Here is a 22,591-nt window from a genome sequence, read left to right as displayed (position 1 = left end):
ACACATGTTATCTGGCAAGCAGAACCTGCAGTGTTGAGGCGGGGGTGACACGGCATTCCACAGTGGGGATTCCTGCTGCCGGCAATCTCACTGGCAATCTCACTGCCTCTCTTAACTTAAACTTGCAGACACAGAACTTTGTACACAGCTCTCACTCTTTACTTTGATTCACACAGAATTATTCATGCCAATACAATATTAATACATACGTGTTACTCATGCACATACAGTAAGTTGTGTTCCTTGCCTAAATATCTATAGAAAGTTACTAAAAATGCATAGTTTAAAAATCTAATATTGAAAACAATATAAAGTCAAGTGCCAGCTCTTCATTTAAAGACACATTAACTACCTCCTAGTCTATCTAGTTGTATTTTTAATTTCGGACATCTGAAAATCAATTAAGTATAACCTTTGCTAAGAAAATTCATAATTAAAGTAATTTCCCCAAATCCTTTCAAACAAATTTTACTAAATATTTTTATCTAAAGTCAGGTAAGTTATATATACTTCACCTAAAACTCAAAACATGTTAAATACATTCCAAGAATGACCTTTAAAAATAAAGCAAAACATGCAAAGGCTCCTCAACTTATGTAAATGATACAAAGAGTTAAGAACCATATTTTGAATTTTAAAACACTTCCAAAAATATGAGTGAATGATTCTAACACTTAACACTGGCTCTCCGCCTTCTCTCCCGTTATCCGAGCTGCCTTTTCTACACCCCTACCTACACATACATAAAGCAGAGCATACTGAGGCATATGTTAGTGCATCGCCCTCCTCCTCCTCCACTTAGACAGTCGTGCCTTTTATGTCTATGGGGAGGTTCCCATGGCAACATGCACTCACACTAGTACTATTTCCAACTGGAATGAGAGAAGTCAAAATTTCAATGCTTCTTTACCAAAGAATAGACATCCTAATAAATAACGACTTCTTTTTCTTAATGGCTATTATTTCTTAATAAAAAAGGAGATTCCTAAATATTTAGCCAAAAGCCATTTTAAAAAACTTAGAAAACATAGTCATTGCAGGCATTTTTATATATACATATCATTACATGAGATTTGCATATGTTTACTCTTAGGACATAAAATTGATGTCTGTCCAAAAAGCTTATTTCAATTATAATTATGAATAAGAAGTATAATTTTTACTAGCCAAGCTTACTGTATTAAATTTTATTTTTTAAATGTCAGCTCCACAGCTCACAAAAACTTGATGAGGAAGTCTTAACACAGCAAGCCAAGAAACAATTCATGGACGGCAGGAGGCAATTCCAGAACACAGGCATAATCCATAAAGAGAAAGCACCACAGCTTTTTGATGTTAAATAAGTAGAAATATTAGCACACAACAAAGCTAAGAAACAGGCTGTTATATCAAGTTTAAAAGATGAATATTCAGGGTCAAGTATCATGAGTACTTTTGTCTAGACTACTTTCAAATGTGAAACCCTCCGAATTTTTAAAACAGAAAAGATTCTCCTGTGATACTGTCTGGTCTATATATTTAATTTTACTAGACCACACATACCAATCAGGTTATTCAAAATATAACGGAAAGGAGAGACTTGTTTTTAAGTGGAAACATCAAGGAGGGAGGTCATATACTTACTTTGAAAAATATTCAATTCTTAAAACAGGCTGTGCACTGTTAAGAAGCCTCCACGAAGAGGCAAGAGATTAAAATGAGCACCAGAAAGCTTTTTGATAAATGATCAAAGCTAAGCATTAAACATCTCTCTGCTTGGTGAATACATTTTTAAGAACAAAAATCAATATAATATACACAGAATCCTATTTATTCTGACAATATATCATAGCACTTGAAAGTTACATTAAATAATTTAACTGTTTCTGCTACAATTTATTAACATATATTTGTTGGTTCATAAAAACAGAGTAAGAATATGCATTTTAGTTTTTAAAGTCTTTGTTAAAATTTACAATGAGCCTTATGTGGGGTTTTTTGCTGTTGTTTTTTATTTTTATTTTTATTTTTTTAAGCTTTTATATGATCACTGTTTTAAAACCAGCTGATTCAAAAATTTATAAAGACTCCCTGAAAACCAGTCCAGGAAATTCAAGAATTTACTTTCCCAAAATCAGCTTTTAAGACAGGAATGGGAACTGTCTAATGAATCTCAGAGTTAGGCTTGTAAAAACGACTGACTTGCACCTTTCAAAGTCTCTCCATTTTTTTAAAAAAAAATTCCCATACAGTAAAGCCTATTGGCACTTTCTTCTTCTTCTTTTCTTACAACAGAGTGGGTGCTGAGTAGGAGGGGCATCCAAGGTACTGGGGATGGGGACAGCTGTTGTGAAATATTTGTCAAGATTTTTATAAGACTGCATCCTCTCTTCCAGGGCTTACGTAAGCAAGCAAAAAGACCACTGTTAAATATTCATTTTTAATTGTTTAAAAACAAAAGGTAATCCCCTGCAAATGTTGCATTTCAATTTAATCTCCATCTCACTATCAACAACCTAAAAACAGAAATCTCTTCAATTCTTCAGAGATATTTAACCAACTCTTATCTGGTATATTTTTAATCCAACTTCAAAAGCAGAATCTAGAAGAATTATGTCCTCTCCTAAACAAAGCAAAACATAACAAAACCAAAAAAAAAAAAAAATGTATTTTAAAAGTCTTTTATCAGAAGCAGGTTTGGATGCAATGCCACCTGGTGGTGCAAATAAACTTCTAACAGTTTAGAAATCACGATTAGAAGAATCAACCACTCCTGATTACTCTACCTTCCTCCCAAACGTCGTTCATCCTGTGGCTCAACAATAAATAGTTTTTCATTTAAAATGCAAAGATTCTCTAAAGCAATTAATGGCATGAATGTACGCGGCAATTTTCTCAGTGTTTAAATAAAAAGAAGCAAAATATTTCGACACAACTATTCCAAAGCTTTAATTTTTGAAAGATGCAGTGTTTTAGAGGGAGGTGATAGGGACGGAGTCCCTGAGTTGCTTTGTAAAATTACACTGTATAATTAATTCCATGGTAAGAATGTTTTTATGGTGTGTTTTGGTGACCTTTTATTACCATCAAGTTCACAATGCTGGTGGGCTGCCTTTTAATCCCTCCGCAGACAAAGGCCCTAAATAAACACAGATCCCTTCCTGGGAAAAAGTCCACTCTGGTTAAATGGTAAGGAAATGAGTAAATCATTAGTAATCTTTAAAGCCAAAGCTATAAACTCAAGTTACCTTAAGTTGAAATGAAAGTGTCCTGCAAGAGTTTCAAAGTTCTGTCACAGATAGAAATCTCCAGCTCTTGACTCCAGACTAGGCGCCAGCTGATAAACAAACAATTTAAGTCAAGAGCTGGAGAATTCCCAGCTTTTTCATTTAATGGCTTCGGCCAAGAGTATTTACTGCCTCCAGTTTTATTCTCACTTAGCCCTAAGAGGAAATTTAAACTCATCATTATCTTAAAGCCCCATATGGGCAGCAGTCGCTCACCTGATGCAACTCTTTACAACCAACTAGTTTGCGTCTCTACTCGAAGTGATGTAATAACAAACTAATTCACTACAGTTTCAGCTTGACTTTTTAACAGGCTAAATAAATTTTGTTCAATATACTTTATATTCCCTCTTGGAGTAGTAACAATTCCAAAAAGTTGAACTTCACAGTTTTCAGTAGACTACCACTACAACAGAAAGCAACAAGGCATCTCTCTCTTGCCCACATGCTTCCTAGCTCTTGCCTGTTATTCCAATTAAGACGTCTATTAACCTCACAACGGTGAGTGCTGCTCAGCCTATTTCCCAACAGAGTGCAAGATTTAAGATGGAAATGCCCGATAGTGAAAAGCTGTTGATTTTATATGCGCCCCAATAAGAATGTAAAAGTTTAGCCCAATTAAAGACCACGAAATAACCATCAAATCTTTCTGGATGCTGTTATCAAAAGTTCCCTATTAAGGATCACAAGCCTTCAAGTCAGAATTATGTGTTGCTCTTATTCCTTTCTCAAAATCATCATTTGCTTTTAGAAAAACCTCGTCTCTACTTGGGATTTCATACCAAAATGATTCTTGTAACTATCGAATTGTCTGCAGTTACAGTACACCCATGATCCCTTTCTCCAGCTGCTTATCTAGTAAAAGGATGAAAGAATGCTGCAACAGAAACTTTACAGCCCAAGGCAAGGAGTTAATAAAATATGTCATTAGTGCACAGCAAAGTTCTTTTCCTCCCATTTCTTAAATTTGCAGAAGTTTTATAAACCTATCTTGGCTAGAAAAGCCAATTAACTATTTCAATGTCTGCCAAGACTATTTTTCTACTCTAAATATATGGACATAGTACATTAAACACGTTGGCCACTTGGGAACAAGTATTACTCTCACATGTAAGAATAATTAGGGAGGATGAAATGTAATTAATGATAAAATTGTTTGTATGCCTGGCCTCATGTTAAGTTTCATTTAAGAAAAACTTCTGGAAACAACATTGTCCAGAGGTTGCGATGGGTAAACAAATATGATGACCCAAACTATGCCAATGGCTTAATAAAACAAGAGCGCAAGTCCAAATCTTAAATTCTTTCTGGTCTCCTAAAAACAATCTGCATCTCTCATATCCCTGGACAAAACTAAATACAAAAGCACCAGCATCTTCTCTTTCCAGGGCACACCGAAATCCCTCCAGGTCAGAAGTGAGGAGGCTGCCACCTTTTCCCGAGCAATGGAAAGATGACTGCTACAAAATTTGCTCATACATTTAAGACACACATTTTTATTTGAAATGAAAGAGTGACAGAGATACATTCCACCTACTGATTCACACAATGAAAACCCCTAAAGAAACGCAAAACAAAACAGAGCTGTGTGGCAAATACACAGAGACAAATCTAAATATAATTTTATACAATTTTCATCTGTTATCACCATCAAACCTTTCTCTAAGAAAACTAGACATCTACAAAACTGCAAATAAATGCTAAAAGTTGGGAACAAGGCCCTCATCAAATCTGTCTCCTTCTCCCACTCACCGAACACACTCCAAGATTAAAAAAAAAAAACAAAAAAAAAAACAAAAAAACATATAATACATAAAGCATACTGAAAGTAACCCCACACTGCTTAGGAAATTCAATAGATGGTGTAAGGCACCAGTAACAGCTTCAGGTTTATTTGCTAACTCTGCCTCACCTTTGTATAAACACTGTGAGGCAGTCCTGAACTACGTGACCAGACCTAGTGTGTCTGGTCTGTCTTACATCCTGAATGGCAATTAAAGGACATTAAAAAATAGCCTGGGATTACTTCAGACAGGACCCCTACCTCATCCACACACTTTCCACACACAGGAACACAGCATCCCTTCACCCCAGGACAGGGCCTGGCAAGGGCACTCAGGGAGTGGGTATTTGATTAACAATCACAACACAACTCCAATTTCACCTTCAGACTTTGAAATGAAGGAAATGCAATGTGCAAGAGTAAACTTTTAGAAATAAGATAGGTAGTTGTTGGCAATAATGATTATCATCAACAAAGATAGTAATAGCGAAATCCTGAGTGAAGTGGTCATCGTTTCACCTTCTCTGATTTATCCTACAATTTTCCTACAAGACAACCTATCCAGAGCTGTCTCAGCTACACTGTCTCACACAGCAGTCCTTTCTCACTGTGTTAGCAACGCATTAACATCCTATCCAGGCACATTCACCTGCGACCACTACTTAAAGGAAGTCTTCAGTACAGCAGAAAAGGTCAAGATTTTCACGGGTTTTTTTACTTCTAGGCTAACCTTAAATTAATCCTTTAAGTTAATTTACTAAATAGTTCTGAGCTATTTGTACAAATTGAAGAAAATTCCAGGCAAGAAGAAATCCTGCACAGCCTTCCTTGCTATGGGGCGTTACTTAAAATCATAGGGAAATAAATGTAAGTGGCTTCACATAACTGACACCGCATAGGGATCAGCACTGATCAGCCCGAGGCCATTGTAAGGAAATGCGTCTGTCCATCACACAGCTACTAAAACTTTAAATAGTACCAAATCAAACCAACAGGTCTTGTTTAGTATTTTTCAAGACAGAATAACTGAAATCTCTCATACTAAAGTCAGTGCTGTAGCTTGAAAAGTGCTTTTCAATTTTGTACTAAATAATCAAAACTATAAAAACTGTCCTAGTAGTAGTACAATTCTAACAGGAGGAAGTGATAAAAATGAATTATTTTATCAACTTATTTTCTGATGTTCTTCTTAACGGCCTCTTTCAGGTATAGCTGATACTCAACAACCTGCACAAATCTGACATATAAACTGACGAACGCGGACACAGGTACACACTGTAAAACTATCACCACAAAGTCAAAAGCATTTCTATCACTTCCAAAAGTTTCCTCATCTCAAACCTGCTATTATTGTTACTGCTGTTCTGGTGGTGGTAGTGGGCAAGAATACTCATTCATATGAATCTTCTCTCTCCACAACATTTTAAGTGCACAATACAGTCTCGTTAAGGAGAGGTACTGGCAAGCCCCAGCAGAACTCTAACACACACTCACACTGCACACAGCAACAAGCCGTTATTGAGGTTAGAAATAAAGCGGGAGAATAAACATCACACACACAACACGCCTGTGACCCAACGTTTTGGGAGAGCATCAAAGAAAGACCTCCTGTGACAGCGCTTCCCATCGATATCCTATAAACCAAGGCAAATTCAATTATACAAAATCTGATAAAAGATTCCACATTTGGACAGGAATAGCAGTGTTTCAGCCCAAAGCCAAGTAAAACTGACAAGTTACAAACCTCTGCAAGAAAACATTTTAATGGAAATGCCAACAGACCCTTAACTATAATTGTGTTAGGTGCCAAAAGAGAAGTCATTTTTGTTTTTGTGGTCTCTTTACCATAAATTAGACACAGATCTAGTGGTAACACAGTTGGGATCCAGTTCAGCAAAGGAAAGGCCAAGATTGCACATTTGGCTTTAAAAAAAAACTACACCAAAATCTATGTGGAATTTTCCACAAGATTCAGCAAGTCTGTCTAGCACTCTAAAAGAAATTCTTTCAGAGGCTTTGTGTATACTATTCCATATTCTAAGAATACTTCAAATCACTAAATCTGAAGCCAGCCAAGCAGAGTACAAAAGTTTCCTGGTAGAGAACTGTTACATAAACACACACTCCTTCACTTGTGTAATTCGGACACTGACTCCACCTGCAACAGTACAGCTGAGCCATTCTGTGAGGCCGTCAGCACACAGTACCTGGGCTACCAGGTGCTCCCTCGCAGTCACTTCAACGCCAGGGCTCTGAGCAAACCCACAGACATATTAGATAATCAGTGCATTCATTTAATTATTCAAGCCCAGGCTAGTGCTTTAATGATACCCTTGGAGCAGACTTAACAGCATTTGGTCATTAGCCTCAAATAAGTTTTTAATCTGCACTTGTGTCTGTGATTCATTATAGAAGAGAACTGATCAAACCGGAATCAGCTGAGTGGTTGCATGCCCACTCCACACAAAACAAAGGCATTTATTTACAACATTTGACATTAACTAAGGGACACATTTCATGAACCTGTTATTTGCACTGGATAAATAGGTTAGGGCATATTTATTACACTGGTGTCATGAGTTAATGAACATAGCTGTGTTTTCCTGATCAACAAAGGCACGGTGTTAGACAAATGGGATTGAGGATAGGTCATTCAATGCAACAAACTCTGATGAAACTGCCTGTTGAGTCCTGCTAACATCAACAGAAATGTTCAGCGTCCCCCACTATGAAATTCAGCCTTTACTTCAACAACACTACTTGGAAGGGCATCCCACCCACCCTTCAGTCTATTCACTTTTATGTAAAGTCCTTTCCAGCCACCCTGTTAACTCGGCTTTCTATTTTTCTACTTAATGCTACAGCGCTAACCATTTAAGTTCTTTTTGGTTTGTCTGCTCTCAAGTCCTACTAAATCTTACAAGTTGGAAGAGACAAAAACTGAAATCCAAGTGCTCAATACACACCCAGCACACAGGAAGCACTCGGTGTTTTAATTTCTGCTTTTAAGACTGATTTACTCAACTGGCAGATTGAAGGCAGAGATCTTCAACCTTCTGGTTCACTCTCCAAATGCACTTAAAAGCCAAAGCCAGGCCAACCTGCAGCCAGCAGCCCACTCTACCTAGGTCTCTCACATAAGCGGCAAGGACACAAATACTTGGACCATCTTCTCCTGCCTTCCCAGGCACATTAGAAGGCAACTGGAAGAGAAGCAACAAAGCCAAGATGAAACAGTGTTATGATATGGGACGCCAGCTAAATAAAAAATGGTGCCATAACCCATTGTGACACAAGCCAGTGCCCACACCTTTTTTTGTTGTTGTTGTTACATTTTTTTTATTGAAAAGGCAGATGTACATAGAGAAGGAGAGGCTGAGAACAAGCGCTTCCATCCACTATTTCACTGTCCGTACCTGAAGCTGAGCTAATCTAAAACTAAGAGCCAGGAGCTTCTCCTAGGTCTCCCATGCAGGTGCAGGGTGCCAAGGCCTTGGACCAGCCTTGTTGCTTTCCCAGGTCACAAGCAGAGAGCTGGATGGGAAATGGAGTAATTGTGACATGAACAGGCACCTATATGGAATCCCGGCACTTCCAAGGGGAGGATTAGCCAATTAAGCCATTGTGCTGGGCACCAGACCTTCATTTTTAAGATTACCCTTTCCTTCTAAAAATTAGTTCCAGGCCTTCTCGGTCACCCCAAGGGATCTTTTATCCCTCAGCAGAAGGACAAAGCAACAACAACAAAAAGAAACTGAAAGTGGTTAAAAAAAAAACACCGTATAAACTAACCATTTCTCTTTCCTCTTAGTTTAAAGAATATTTACTTAAGAACTCTCAAAGCTTGTATATCCCAACACTCGAATAGCTCTCACAAGATGCTACTGGGAATCAACAATGAGGCTTAAAGATCTTTAACATGAATTTTTCATTTTCAAATCTAAAAATCATTCTGCTGAGTGAAAATCAGACACAAAAAATCAACTCTGGCGTTATTCTCTATAACCATAAAGCAAACTAAAGTAAAACTCAAAGTAGGGCCAAGTTACAGTGGCTCAATGACTAAATTCTCACATTGCAAGCACCAGGATCCCACATGGGCACCAGTTCATGTTCCTGCTTCCCCACTTCCCATCCAGCTCCCTGCTACTGGCCTGGCAAAGCCACAGAGGAGGGCTCAAAGCCTTGGGACCCTGCCCCCTATTGGGACACACAAAAGAAGCCTGTGGCTCCTGGTTTCCTATCAAGTTAGCTCTGGCCATTGTGGCCACTTAGGGAGCAAACAGTGGACAGAAGATCTTTCTCTTTTCTCTCTGTAAACCTGATTTGCCTCTCCAATAAAAGCAAATAAATTGTTTTTAAAAAAAAACCCTCAAAGTCATTATGAAAAAATAACTTGGATGGGATAAGGACAATGTTGCTCTCCAGCGCCTAAAAAGCTACTAGGGAAGCTGTCGGCAAGGAGCTCCCCTTCTGGTTGTTACGTGCTGGAAATACAGCTGCTATCGCCCTACTGCGCATCTCATAACTCTACAAACGATTTCAACTGTGCCTTCCTAACTTCTTCCCTTCTCCTGTAAGGTCAGGTACTATGGTACTGCAGGTTAGGTCATGGTTTGGGAGCATCTGCATCCCATATCAGAGTCTAGTTTGAGTCCCAGCTTCTCATGAATGCATTGTGGAAGGCTGCAGATGATGGTTCAAACTCTTGAATATTCAGGGAGTAAACCAGGACACACAAGAACTCCATCTCCCTCCCTTCTTGCCTGCCCTTTAAAAAAAAAAAAAAGAAAATATTTATTGATTTTTATTGAAAAGTCGGATATACTAAGAGGAGGAGAGACAGAGAAAGATCTTCCATCTGCTGATTCCCTCCCCAAGTGACCACAATGGCCAGAGCTGAGCCGATCCAAAGCCAGCAGCCCGGAGCCTTGTACAGGTCTCCCACACAGGGTGCAGACCCCAAGGCTCTGGGCCATCCTTTACTGCTTTCCCAGGCCACAAGCAGGGAGCTAGATGGGAAGTGGAGCAGCCGGGACATGAACCAGTGCCCATACAGGATCCCAATGTGTGCAAGGCAAGGACTTTAGCCATTAGGCTACAACACAGGGCCCATCAGCCTTTCAAGCAGATGAAAATAGACTTTAAAAATATATACAGATAGTCCTTGACTTCTTATACCATGCCTAGCACTTCAATCATAATCACACTTCTTAATCACACCAAATAGTAAAACACAACATGGTGTTTCAAGCACAGTACATGCTCACTCCCTGGCCAGTCCTGGGGACCTTAGAAGCACACAGAAATGAGACCAAGATGACGTTTCAAGCTTCTGGCTTGAGCCAGGCTAGCTCTGCCTCAACAAGTCAGAGGATGGATGTCCCCAAGTCCACCAGTCTTCGTTCTTCTAGCCAACAGCACTATGCTGAGCAGCTCTAGATGATACACACTCAGTAAAATGGGATTATCATGGTTCTCCCACAAACATGTTAGTTTCTCTAGCCAAACTCAAACCAAGTTTTTAAATATTTACTGAGAGCAATTATGTTCCAATCATTATGCTGGGGAAAATGAGACAAAAAGACAAAATTTAATCCAAAGGTACACCACAATAGAAATAACAACATGAAATTCTTACATAGGGTATCACAGAACAGCTAAAACAAATGTACTACATGCTAACAACTATGTGATTCCCAAACACTGCAGGCTGTGAACATGGATATTTAACCAAGGAGGGCTGCCAAACTATAAGCCCTGACACAGGGAACAAAGCTGCCTGGTGCTCACCTGAGTAGCTATTTCGTTTCAAGGAGGGGTTTTTTTTGTTTTGTTTTGTTTTTTGCTTTTTTTTTCTGTGTTTTGTTTTTTACAAATGTACTCACTAAGTCAGGAACACTGTCATGTTACACATGACAGTAACACAGATGAAACTCAAGAACAGCATATACAGTAAGAAAGCAAGCTACAGAACACATCCACTATCCAGTCATTTAAAAAATAAAATCCCATCACTTGCAGGAAATTGGACAGAAGCTTAGACTATCGAATTGAGTGAAATTAAGACACAGAAAGACAAATACCATCCCCTCCCTCATACATAGGTGTTAAAATAAACACAAATCCTCCATATGAACATAGGATGCAGATTACTAAATGTTGCAAGTGATAGGAAAAATAGGAGTTTATATTTTAAAAACATAGGAAAGTAGCATGTATTTTATAAACTGACAAATATGCTAACATGAGACGCTATTAATAGGGAAAGCTCAGTGTGTTGTATACCCAAAGCCAAGCAGGAGGAGAGAGACAGGGAAGCCACAGGTTAGTACAGATTGGCACACTCAGCCAAGCAGAGGGGAGGCAAGGTCTGGTCACACAGCAGATACATTTCAGACAATATGCAGGGATATGGGCAAAAAAAAAAAAAAAAGCCCTTATCGTAATATCACGAATTCTGCTAAAGATTGAAGCAAGAACAGTATCAAACTGATGATGATCTTTGTATGCAGGAATAATGAAATCATTCATGTTTTATGAGAATTTTATGAGGACAATGTCCAAAGAAATTAGTAGTTTACAAATGGGTAACTTTTAACAAGGGATGAGGTCATATTGAAGGTGAAGCATACAGGTACAACAACATCTATATCACTTTTTTGGGAAAAAACTAACCTTGGGGCAGGAATCATGGAACAACAGGTAAAGCTGCCATTCTAAATGGGTCCTCAATCTCTAATCCAGCTCCCTGCTAAGGACTTGGGAAAAGCAGTAGTAGATGACAGAAATGTTTGGGCTCCTGCCACCCAAGTGGGAGACCTGAATGAAACTCCCAGCTTCAGTCTGGCGCAGCCCTGGCAGTTGCAGCCATCTGGGGAGTAATTAGTACCCACTGGAGAGTGTCAGGATGAGGGGGACAGCCATGTCAGGCTGCAGCACCTGCCAGCACACATGAGATCAGGGGCTGGGAATGGGAATGGCAGAGGAAACAGGAATTCCTGTTAGGCCACAGCTCCCACCGGTGAGTGCAAGAACAGGGGCTAAGAGCAGGGCAGGTCAGGTGGGCTACAGCACCCATTAGCACATGTTTGAGCTGGGTCTGGCAGTGGACCAGGTAGGGCCAAGCCATGGCACACACTGGCATGAGAAAGAGTCAGGACGGGGTACAGGCCAGGCTGGATTGGACTACAACACCTGCTAGTTCACACAAGCGCTGTGGATGGACCTGGCTGGGCTAGGCTGCTGTACCTGCTATAAGAGCTGGGAATGGGAGCAGGCCAGACTCAGCCAAGCTGTAGCACAACTGAATTCAGAGACTGCAGGCAGGCCATCTCAGACTGGGCTGCAGCACCTACTGGCATACACAAGACCCAGGACTGGGAGTGGGCCTGGTAGGGGAACTTTGGGGATTCCTCCAGTGGGGCACTGCTTCCACTGTTGAGAGCTGGGAGTAGGAGCAGGTCAGGCCAAGACAGGCAGGACAGTGGCAAGTGGTAGGACTGTGTAAGTGTCATGTCAGGATGGACCCCTAGCACGCACAAGATCCAGGACTATGAGCGGGCCTGGAAGGAGAACTGTGGGCACTTACTGACTGGGCTGCGGCTCCCACTGGTTAGCATGACAGCTAGGGTTGGGGGTGGGCCAGGCTGGGCAAAGCAGCAGCACCCACTGGCATACATGTGGGCCAAGTCTGGGAGCAGGGTAGACTCAGCTAAGCTGTAGCACCTATGTGTGTATAAGAGCCAGATGGAATGTGGGACCAACAGGGATAGGCCTCAGTACCTGCCAACACATGCTAAAACTGGGGCTGGGGGTGGGTCTGGTGGGGGTTACTGTAAGTCATCCTGACTAGGTTATAGCACCTGCTGATGTGCATGAAGTCAGACCTATGGCAGGCTGGGCTGGGCTACACTGCTGCACCCATCAGTTCTCATGAGAGATGGGGTTTGAAGGCAGAACTGACCAGACAGCTGCATCCACCAGCATGTATGTTGACTGGTGCAGATGACAGACCGAACCTGACCCTGTACTGACCGACACACACTAGAGTCAAGTCAGGTGAGGTCTTGGGGGCTCCCCAACTAGACTGCTGGACTCAAATCCTGGCAACAGGGAATATCACAATACATGTGGTAAGACCTTAGAGTGCATTTATCAGAACTGGGCCTCCTCAGTTGCTGATATTTGTGCAGTGGACAGCATGCCCAGATGCACACAGAGGATATTACAGCCAGCTCAACTAGGCCAGCAGAGAGCCACATCAGAAGATGGAAAGCAGAACAAGTTGGACCACTCTCCAGGCCAAGCTTTGCGACATGCTCCTGGGCCTATGGATGCACTAAGTTGGACTTGGTCAGCCAACAGACTTTGGGAAGATTTTCTCAACCCTGGTGCAATAAAGCCAATAATGTCTCAGAACTGTCAAGTAACACCCTCAGAACACTCCTGCCTACATCGGGGTCTAAGGTGTCATCAAATGACCAAACTGCTAATTTGGTCACTCTCCTTCTCTGTTTGCTTCAAAAAAAATTTGTTTTTGAAACATTTGTCCCACTCACCTTCCTCCATACGTCAACCCTCCCACCCTAACTGGAGACCCCACATGGGTATGCATCCCTCTCAACTACATAAACAGTATTAAAAATTATGTTAAAAATATAAGATAGCTTTATAATAAGATCATTAAACTTTTTGTGAAAAAACAGAAATTGACTTATATTTTCAAATTCCAAAATGTACATATAATAGAAATTATGTTCCATTAACTGCCATACTGGCATGAATGCATACCTACACACACAAAGTTAAATGATTATGCAATAACTTTGAAAAATTTGGAAATCATGAAAAATCCTATCTATAATTCTGATATTCCAAAATATTTAATTATCTGCTATTAATATCAAATACAGGGCCCATCATGATAGCATAGTGGTTAAAGTCCTTGCCTTGCATGCACCAGGATCCCATGTGGTCGCCGGTTCTAATCCCGGCGGCCCTGCTTCATATCTGGCTCCCTGACTGTGGCCTGGGAAAGCAGTCAAGGACAGCCCAGGGCCTTGGGACCCTGCTCCTGCGCAGCGGACCCGGAGGAGCACCTGGCTCCTGGCTTTGGATTGGCTCAGCTCCGGCCGTTGCCGTCACTTGGGGAGTGGGCCATCGGAGAGAAGATCTTCCTCTCTGTCTCTCCTCCTCTGTATATCCATCTAATAAAAATAAATAAATTTAAAAAAAAATCTAATACAAGAAAGCTTTTAAAATTCCATTATTGGGTATCCTTCTTTTATTGAGATGATCATACAACATTTAAATATGTTAATGTGGTAACTTATATTTACAGATTTTCTAACATTAAGCTATCTCTACATCTATGGACTAAACCAAACTTGGTTGCAGTATTTGATCTCTTTTACACATTTAAATAGTTTGCTAATGGACACCTTAAAATTTTTATGTCTATATTCATGCCTCAAGTCAACTACATACAATTTTTTAATGTGTCTGGTTTTAAAATATGAGTTAAGCAGGTTTTACAGAACAAATTGGGGACCAATGAGCCACTCCCAGAAGTGATGATAACATTCACCTGCAAAACCACTTGGCCTAATGTCTCCCTTGTGCAGCATTTTTTTCTTACCATTTCTTCAGTGTCTTTTAATGGTTGCAGGATTAATCAAGCTAATTACTTCTAGCGTTAGTTCTGAAAGGTTAGATTTTCTAGAAACTGACCTTCGCCTATCCATAGTAACTTGACCGAAGATTTCGCTACTTTTCAAAATCGTGATGTCCTTCTATGCCAGGTGAGAGGTACTGAACAGCGTGTCAGTTTTATCTTAGTTTGATTCGCTTCTCGGCCTTTTGGCTAAGATCAAGTGTAGTTTTATCTTAGTTTGGGTTTTTATGAGAGATTGCAAACCCTATAATGGAACCAAAAATAACTAAAAGCAGCTTGAGTTCCACACAACCGTTAACTACCGCTTCTGACAGGCAGAAATTGCTGTGTGTGCATTTTAGTCTCCACTTACCACCAGAAACAGGGGCATCCATGAAAACTGCTCCCACTTTCTCAACTTCTTTGGCCAATTCTTTTGAAACTGCAGGATCAATAGTACTGGAATCTATTAATAATGAGCCTTTCTTCACTTTTCTAAGTAAATAAATAAAAATATTTATGGTTTATAACTCTGAATAAACATTTCATAAAGGATCAGAATCTGCAAAAAAAAAAAAGCTGTCACTTATCAAAGAGGTCTTTTATCTACTATTAAAAATATTATTACTTACAACTGGCTCAAAAAATCTCATATTCATTTCCAGATCAGTTATAGTTCAAAGTAAACCCAACTTTGAAACAATCCAAAAAAAAAAAAAATCTAATAAACTACACGGTATATAAATTCTGGTTTCAGGTGCAACACATACTAACCATAGTTTAGTAGCTAAGATGGAGGCAATTTAAAATACCTATTAACTTTTAAAGGGTATTTGATAGGATTTAAATTTTTGTTTGTGAAGTAGCTGGGTCTTAAAAAGTAATTTATTTTGTCTTTAACAAGCCATATTGCAGATTTGACATATCTGTATCATTTCCACAAAAACATGAGCAACTGAAATTGAAGCTTTTACTCCAGGAGAGCATGTCTATAAAACTGCAATTTTTAAGAGGCAAAATAAAATATCAACGGGGTAGGAAGTAAAATATGGGAATGAATTTGTAGCTCCACAAAGTCTTTCTGTTCTTCATGGTAAATTTACATGCATGTATTGGAAAAGAGGAAATCGGTCTTTTCAAATATATTGTATTTCAATAGGTAAAGTACATTCTTTCAAGAAAACATTTGCTTGTACTCTAAGTGCACAACATACAGCTTCCCATTTCCTTTGTTATCAATAAGGCTGCACCTACCTTTACTGGCTAAAAAACTCTCACATAAATTATTAATTGCATGAAAAACTTCAAACTGCCCAAAGTTCTCACCAAAGAATTACCCAGCAGACACAGATACATGATGGGGAAACGAGAAAGGAATCAATACAGACAGGGAAGGACAAAACTTTAAAAAAATTGATAGAAACTACTAAGCATTAAAGCAAAATTTTTCCATGGTAAAAAAAAAAAAATGGCACACAAAATGGTTTCAACAAAAATTGTAGACCTATGGATTTGCTGTGGTTTGAATGCCATGCTTGCGCATAGTCCACAAAAGAAAACAGTATCCTCTATTAGGGAACCCGTCAATGTGCAGGCTTTATCTTAATAAAAAAATAAGATTTCCATCCTCTGTGACCCTGTGCGTATGTGCGTGTGTGTGTGTTTAAGATCTAAAGTCTTCAAACACATGGGAAACAATTCCAACAATTCTACATGCCCTGGGTGTAATGAAATGATCCTGATTCAGAAGGAAATAAAGAACCACCCATGAGAAGAAATTAAAATTAAGTCAAACCCAGGCCAAATTCTTTTACAGCACTGTTCAGACAACACTGTTCTGTTAGCCCATGACCATGACATCTAAGTAAAGGATATTAATAACCTAAATGTCCACTTGTGTCCCCATACAAGTTCTCAGTCAACTGTTCCCAGAGAGCAAAAGCAGGGCAACAGCTGAACAGAAGAGCTAAGGAGACAGCTCAGGAGCCAGGGACCACACACACTGTGGGCTTCAGGCCCTACCCAAAATGACTGTCTTTCAACCTTCCCTGAAACCTAAACATTTGTTTTATCAGTTTTCTGCCTAATATCCAAGTGTCTATTGCTTCCAAGTTTGTTAGTTTTCTAAAGCAATGCCATTTCCCAAAAACTTTTGTTTCATGTAATACAGCTTCTTGAAATCAAACCCTTTCTTTTATCCTCTGTGTGCCTACAAGGTTTTCTAGTTTATCCTACCTCTGCTGAAACTGAACAACAAAACCAAGGACATCACCACTAAACTAAGTTGAGAACTTAAATCATCTTAACATAACCACAAAGGTTTGGAAATAAGCAGCAATTAATCAAAAAGTTAGAGCTGGGGAAGACAGTACTGGCTAGGAAACGCTGACCTAAATTATAATTTTATTTAAAGAGCTACTGCTAACCTTTAATTCCAAATTCCCCAAGTTCTTACTACACATGTATTAAGCCAGAGGACATACAGTAACTTTTTATTATACAATAAAATGCTAAATAATGGTGTTCTTTCCAATGTTTTGTTTTATTTTTCATAGAAACCTTTCTCTGAATTTCTATAAGCTGTAAGAAAATTATGCTCGTAACAGTTGTATGGTTTAAAATGCATACTTTAAAGGTCTTTTAAACATGTTACCAATGAAAGGGCAAGTTTAATGCCAGAGTTAAAGAAGAAAAACTAGAGGGGAAAAAAAAACACCAAAAGCCTTATTCCCCAAAGTCACATACTTGACTTCAGTGAAAAACCAAGCCCTTTACAATGAGAAAGAAACCAGACTGTTCACTTTATAAAATAAGAAAACAATATTGAAAGGCTTAACAAAAGCACAACTGCATTTGCTAATGGTTCTAACAAATGTGAGATACATGAACTACTGGAACAAGAAAATACTGGCAGTTAAGAAATACATACTTTAGAATTCCATTTGCTCCAGAATAAGCCTCTATCGCATTGATGCTGGTGGGCAGCATCGTAATAATTCTGTCCGCTTTTTCGGCTACGTCTGCCGGGGAAGACACTACCTTTAAAAAACAAAATGGCAAAGATACATTACTTAAACGATCATACAAGCCATCCGTGCGGCACAGCAAGATCCACTTTTTCCTGCATCCCAGTGTGTAAGAACTGACCCTAGTTTCCAAATGACCAAAAAGAAAAACTTACAGCAGAAAATGGGATGTCTGCTCCTCACGCATGTCCACATGTGGTTTTCTGTGGACTCAAACTTACTGTTTATTTTCTGAAATATGAAGGAAGGTGATGGGATAAGAGGAAAGCCCCAACAGTCCTGAGCAGAGCTCCCCCAGCTTGGATTCTTACGCAGTAAACTTTGTGTCAACAACCTGGGAGCCCAACAGGGTTCATCCGCAATTTGATCCCCAGCAAAATCTCAAATCCCAATTGCCACCATTTTCCAGTTTACATTTTCAGGAAAAAAAAAAAAAAGTGTTTCACAACAGAAAAACTGAGGACAAGATGAGATGTTAGTACTTAACGCAGTGATTTGGAGTGCCATCAGGATACTTTCCTAACTCCCACCCCAACCCTAATAAGGACCACTAACATATTAGAAGGCAAAGGGACTGACACTGTGGTGCAATGGCCACCAGCCTGCGACTTTGGCATGCCAAATGGCTACAGCTCAAGTCCCAATTGCTCCACTCCCAACCTGGCTCTCTGCTTAAGCAGCAAAGATGCCCCAAGTGCTTGGAATCTTGCCACCCAGGTGGGAGATCTGAATGGAGGTCCAGGTTCTTGGCTTCAGCCGGGCCACACCCCGCCACCCGTGGTTGAGGCCACTTGCGGAGTAAAGCAGCAAATAAAATATCTATGTTGCTTTGTTTAACTCTGTCTTTGAAATAAATAAATCCTAGGACCAGTACAGTATCCAAACAGGCTATTCCTCCCTGCTGATGGCCTGGAAGGGCAGCAGAGAACAACCCACGGCCTTGGGTCCCTGTACCAAGCTTCTGGCTCCCAGTTTCAGTAAAGCCCAGCTTCAGCCATTGCAGCCATTTAAGGAGTGAATCAGTGGATGGAAGATCTCTCTCTCTCTCCCACACTCTTTTTTCCCTCCATCCCACCCGTAATTCTTCCAAGTAAAATAATAAAACTTTAAATTTCTCTCTCTGTCAACCCTGCAACTCTTTCAAGTAAAAATAAACAATAAAACTTTAAAAAAGAAGAAACTCAAAAATCAATCCTTTTAAGAGGCTCTATCTATCCTTTCTATACACCACATACAGGTTGACATGCACTCATGCTTTTCTTCCCAACCCCAGCTCTCACAGGCTCCCATTGACACCTCAAGCGGGCAGGGACTGGTAACCAAAGTCAGAAGTAAGCCAGGCATACACTCCTTGACTCAAATTCCTTTAATGGAAGACTCCATCACCCTAATTTTCACAAATGCCTTTTCTCTTAAAAAAGACAAGTGGACTAAAAGGCATGTAACTGAAGACTGTTCTTCAGAATAACTGGTGTATGTAAAAACAGAGACGACTTTACACACAGTATGTACGTATGTAGACACTGTTTTCTGTTGGCAAATGTGTAGTGATGCGACGTGTTCAGTGTCTCAGCAAATGGGCATGTCTCTGCTTTTCATGTGATGGAAGGTTACATAACATTCCCTTTTATCTTTTATGTGTATTTGACGAAAGTGAAAAAAATAAAAGTCAAACATAGTGAGTAATCTAAATATTACAAGCTAAAAGTAATTACATTCCAACTTTCCATAAGAAACTACCAGCTTCTAAACCAAATTCTGGATATATACAGTTTTAACATGACACAATTTCCCAATTCAATCTCTAACATTTCAGATAAGCAAATGCTCTACCACTTGGTATATAACAGGACAGAAAACAGTATTGTAAGATATCTCAGACCTAACACAAATTAAAATTTTGTTTCAATGATTCATTTTAAAGACAACAGAGTACTTCAGTCTACACTGAGATACGTTGGACATCCACAATTAGATATATAATAAGGATTTGTCACAAATAATTCTGAGAAAAAAATTTCTATCAAATTACAAAGACAGACTTGAGTTACATCAAAATGTTTCTTACACTCACATAGATACCACTATTTCCTGGCAAACAGTTCAAGTACTCAGTGGAAGTACAACACAGGAATGGGAAAGATGAAAGGAAAAGCCACAGGCATCATACAATCTCTACTTCTAGACTGTGTCAATAGAGGTTACTTAAAGAATCCCACTGGGTCGGCCCAACTGGAATGAGTGCAAACTGATGTATCCTTTCACCTTCCTTTCTTCTACTGCAGCTCCCCCTCTCATCTTTCAGGGATATCAGTAAGCCCAAAAGTCTGTCTACTTCAGAGTTCCTCTTAAAAAATGGACAAAGTTCCACTGGCAGAAAATCAATTCCACCTAGAAGACTCCCTGGGAGGTGTACTCAATAGGGCATTCATAATTGTCTCAGATGGAAGGGTGCTTCACACCTCCAAGTTTCTCATACCCACGAACTGGCAGTGCCAATTGCTGCAACTGCCAAGTACATGGGGTGGCCAATTAGCCCCCTGCATCCCTTGCATCTGCTTCTTGGGATGCTCAGGTTGCCAGAGTTCTGCCAACCCTTGGTTACATAAGAAAGCAATACCAAAGCTTACAGGCCTGGAAAGACACACAATGCTAGTGAGAGTCAGAACATCACTACCATAGTGGCCACAGCGCTTCTACAACTAATGACTGTACACATCTGGTACACTATCAAAGATCTCTAGTTTGCACTACACATGCACACTTATTAGACATATATATTCAAATAATCTGGCCACTGGTGTGAAGACACAATACGTGACTAACAAAATTTGGCAATGACTCAAAATGGGGAGTAAGGGGAGCCAACCTAGTTGCCAATCTAACACTAACCACAAAAGCCTGTAGGAGCTAAACTAATTATAGCCCCTTTGATTACATTTGCTAATTGGATGGATGAGCAAAGACAGCATGGATCAGTGAAAGGACACTAATTTGGGGTGCCCGGGACCCAGCTTCACCTGCAGCTCAGCCAAGAAGTCATGCACAATTTTGTGCAAACCTCTTAACCTCTCTGCTTTCAGCTTCCAAATCTATAAAACAATAGGGATTTTGGTTACCACTGAGTGCTATCTGCAGAAAAGGGAACTAGTTCTATGAAGCTACAGCCTGTGACAAACGGCTAAAACCACAAGTACCTGGAATGGCCCAGTCCAAATAGCACTGGCATCATGCGGGTCCTCAACATCTCCACCCCTGTGGGTGGTCACTGGCCCGGCTGCCTCTGCACCATGAGTTTATTCTGGTCACGAAGGCTGTCCCAGAAACATCTCCTGCTAATTCCAAGTCGCTGATTTGTGTAGTCTTATGAAACAAAATGACTCTACTTTTCTACGATTGCAATTTTGATTGCAGAAAAACTACAATTCCTGTGGCTATCACAACACACACAGTTTAAGAATTCGTACAGCCAACTCGTATGTTTTTAACTTTGATCTATTGTATGTTAGTATGCACTAATGACAAGTATGTACTATAAGCAGAAAACAGAATAAAGATAAAATGACCAAATCTGTTTTGCTGGAGGGAGTGGAGGGAAAAGGAGCATGACTAATCTGAAGGAACCACACACACCTCCCGTTTACATGTCCACTGGAAGGAAACAACTGCTGCCAAGCTGCAATATTTGAAGAGAAAAATCTGGCTGTCCCTAGACAAAGCAGCCACTTAAGTTCAGCATTACTTCCTAGGAAGCCAGATGCATAACAGAAACTTGCAACGAAACAACATGAAAGTGATCTTATTAAACTTGCCATTCCTGTGTTTTTAAATCGTTCAAAGTTTTCTACATACTGTTACTTAAAAATTACAGTACACTTTAAAAATGGACAAAATGGCTTGTGCTTACATCTTGAAGTATTTGGGCAACAATGATGGAGCCCACTCAGCAAGAGGCTTTTCAAGTTCTCATTTTAACAAGACCTGAGCGGGTGCCAGATTAGGTCCCAAGAGACTGACTTCACCAAACATATTCAGCCTTACAACCCAGGAACAACAAAATAGCTTCCAAGTTTTTAAAGAGAAAACGAAAGACAGAACCTAATTAAGCCTAGTTCAACCAGAAAACATGCAGAAATGGTGCACATGTCCCAGACTTCTGGCATGGGTCAGCATCTCCAGGAAAATCCCAGACACTATAAACGAAGCCCAAGTCACAAGTATTTGATACTATAGCTTAAGTCATAAAGGGAAACCAGAGTCTTCCATGAAATAATCATGGGACAGAAGTGACAGTACAGAGCAGACTCATGCAGGGACACTTGTCAGATCATCCACACCCCTGTTAGTTTCAACTGTATCATCATTCTTTCAGAAATGCATCTGCAATTCTCCTCCAAAGCACTTGGTGACTCACAAGTTTGCGGGTGCAGTGCCGGGGAATAAAGAGTGTAGAGAAACTTGGCACAGAGACAACAACAATTTCAGTAACTGCTGTGGCCTCAGGCCGAGGTTCTCTAGACTCAAGAAGGCACTATTATTACCTCACTTTGTAAGGTGAGGAAATTTGGAGTTAACATTGTGGTATAGTAAATTAAGCTATTACTTGCAGAATGCCATCCCCATATCACAGCAGTCCCAGTTTGTTCTGCTTCCAATCCAACGTACTGCTAACACGCCTGGGAAAGCAGCAACCAATGTCTCCAGCCATTAGCCCCTGCTAACCACATTGGGCTTCTGGTATTAGCCTAGCCCTGCCCTAGCAGTTGCAGGCATTTAAGGAAAAAAGCATACAAGAGAGATGTTTATACACCTCTGTTTACTGCAGCTCAATTAACAAGAGCCAAGATATGGAATTAACCCA

General features: G+C 40.0%; 1 protein-coding gene across 1 annotated transcript in view; it reads right to left on the bottom strand.

Moving 5' to 3' along the window:
• The window catches only part of HIBADH (3-hydroxyisobutyrate dehydrogenase), a 102,113-nt gene that overhangs the window by 60,147 nt on the left and 19,375 nt on the right, over positions 1 to 22,591 (bottom strand). The window contains exons 3-4 of the mRNA XM_040965049.1: positions 17,634 to 17,743; positions 15,078 to 15,199 (exon numbers count right to left, since the gene is read on the bottom strand). Coding sequence (XP_040820983.1) covers positions 15,078 to 15,199; positions 17,634 to 17,743 — 232 coding nt within the window. The remainder of the gene's footprint in view (positions 1 to 15,077; positions 15,200 to 17,633; positions 17,744 to 22,591) is intronic.

The sequence above is a fragment of the Ochotona curzoniae genome, unplaced genomic scaffold (assembly GCF_017591425.1).
Source record: "Ochotona curzoniae isolate NIBS_2020 unplaced genomic scaffold, NIBS_Ocur_1.0 scaffold_3835, whole genome shotgun sequence".
Taxonomy (NCBI): domain Eukaryota; kingdom Metazoa; phylum Chordata; class Mammalia; order Lagomorpha; family Ochotonidae; genus Ochotona; species Ochotona curzoniae.
The sequence above is the reverse complement of the archived record's forward strand: the minus strand, read 5'-3'. Positions and strand labels throughout refer to the sequence as shown.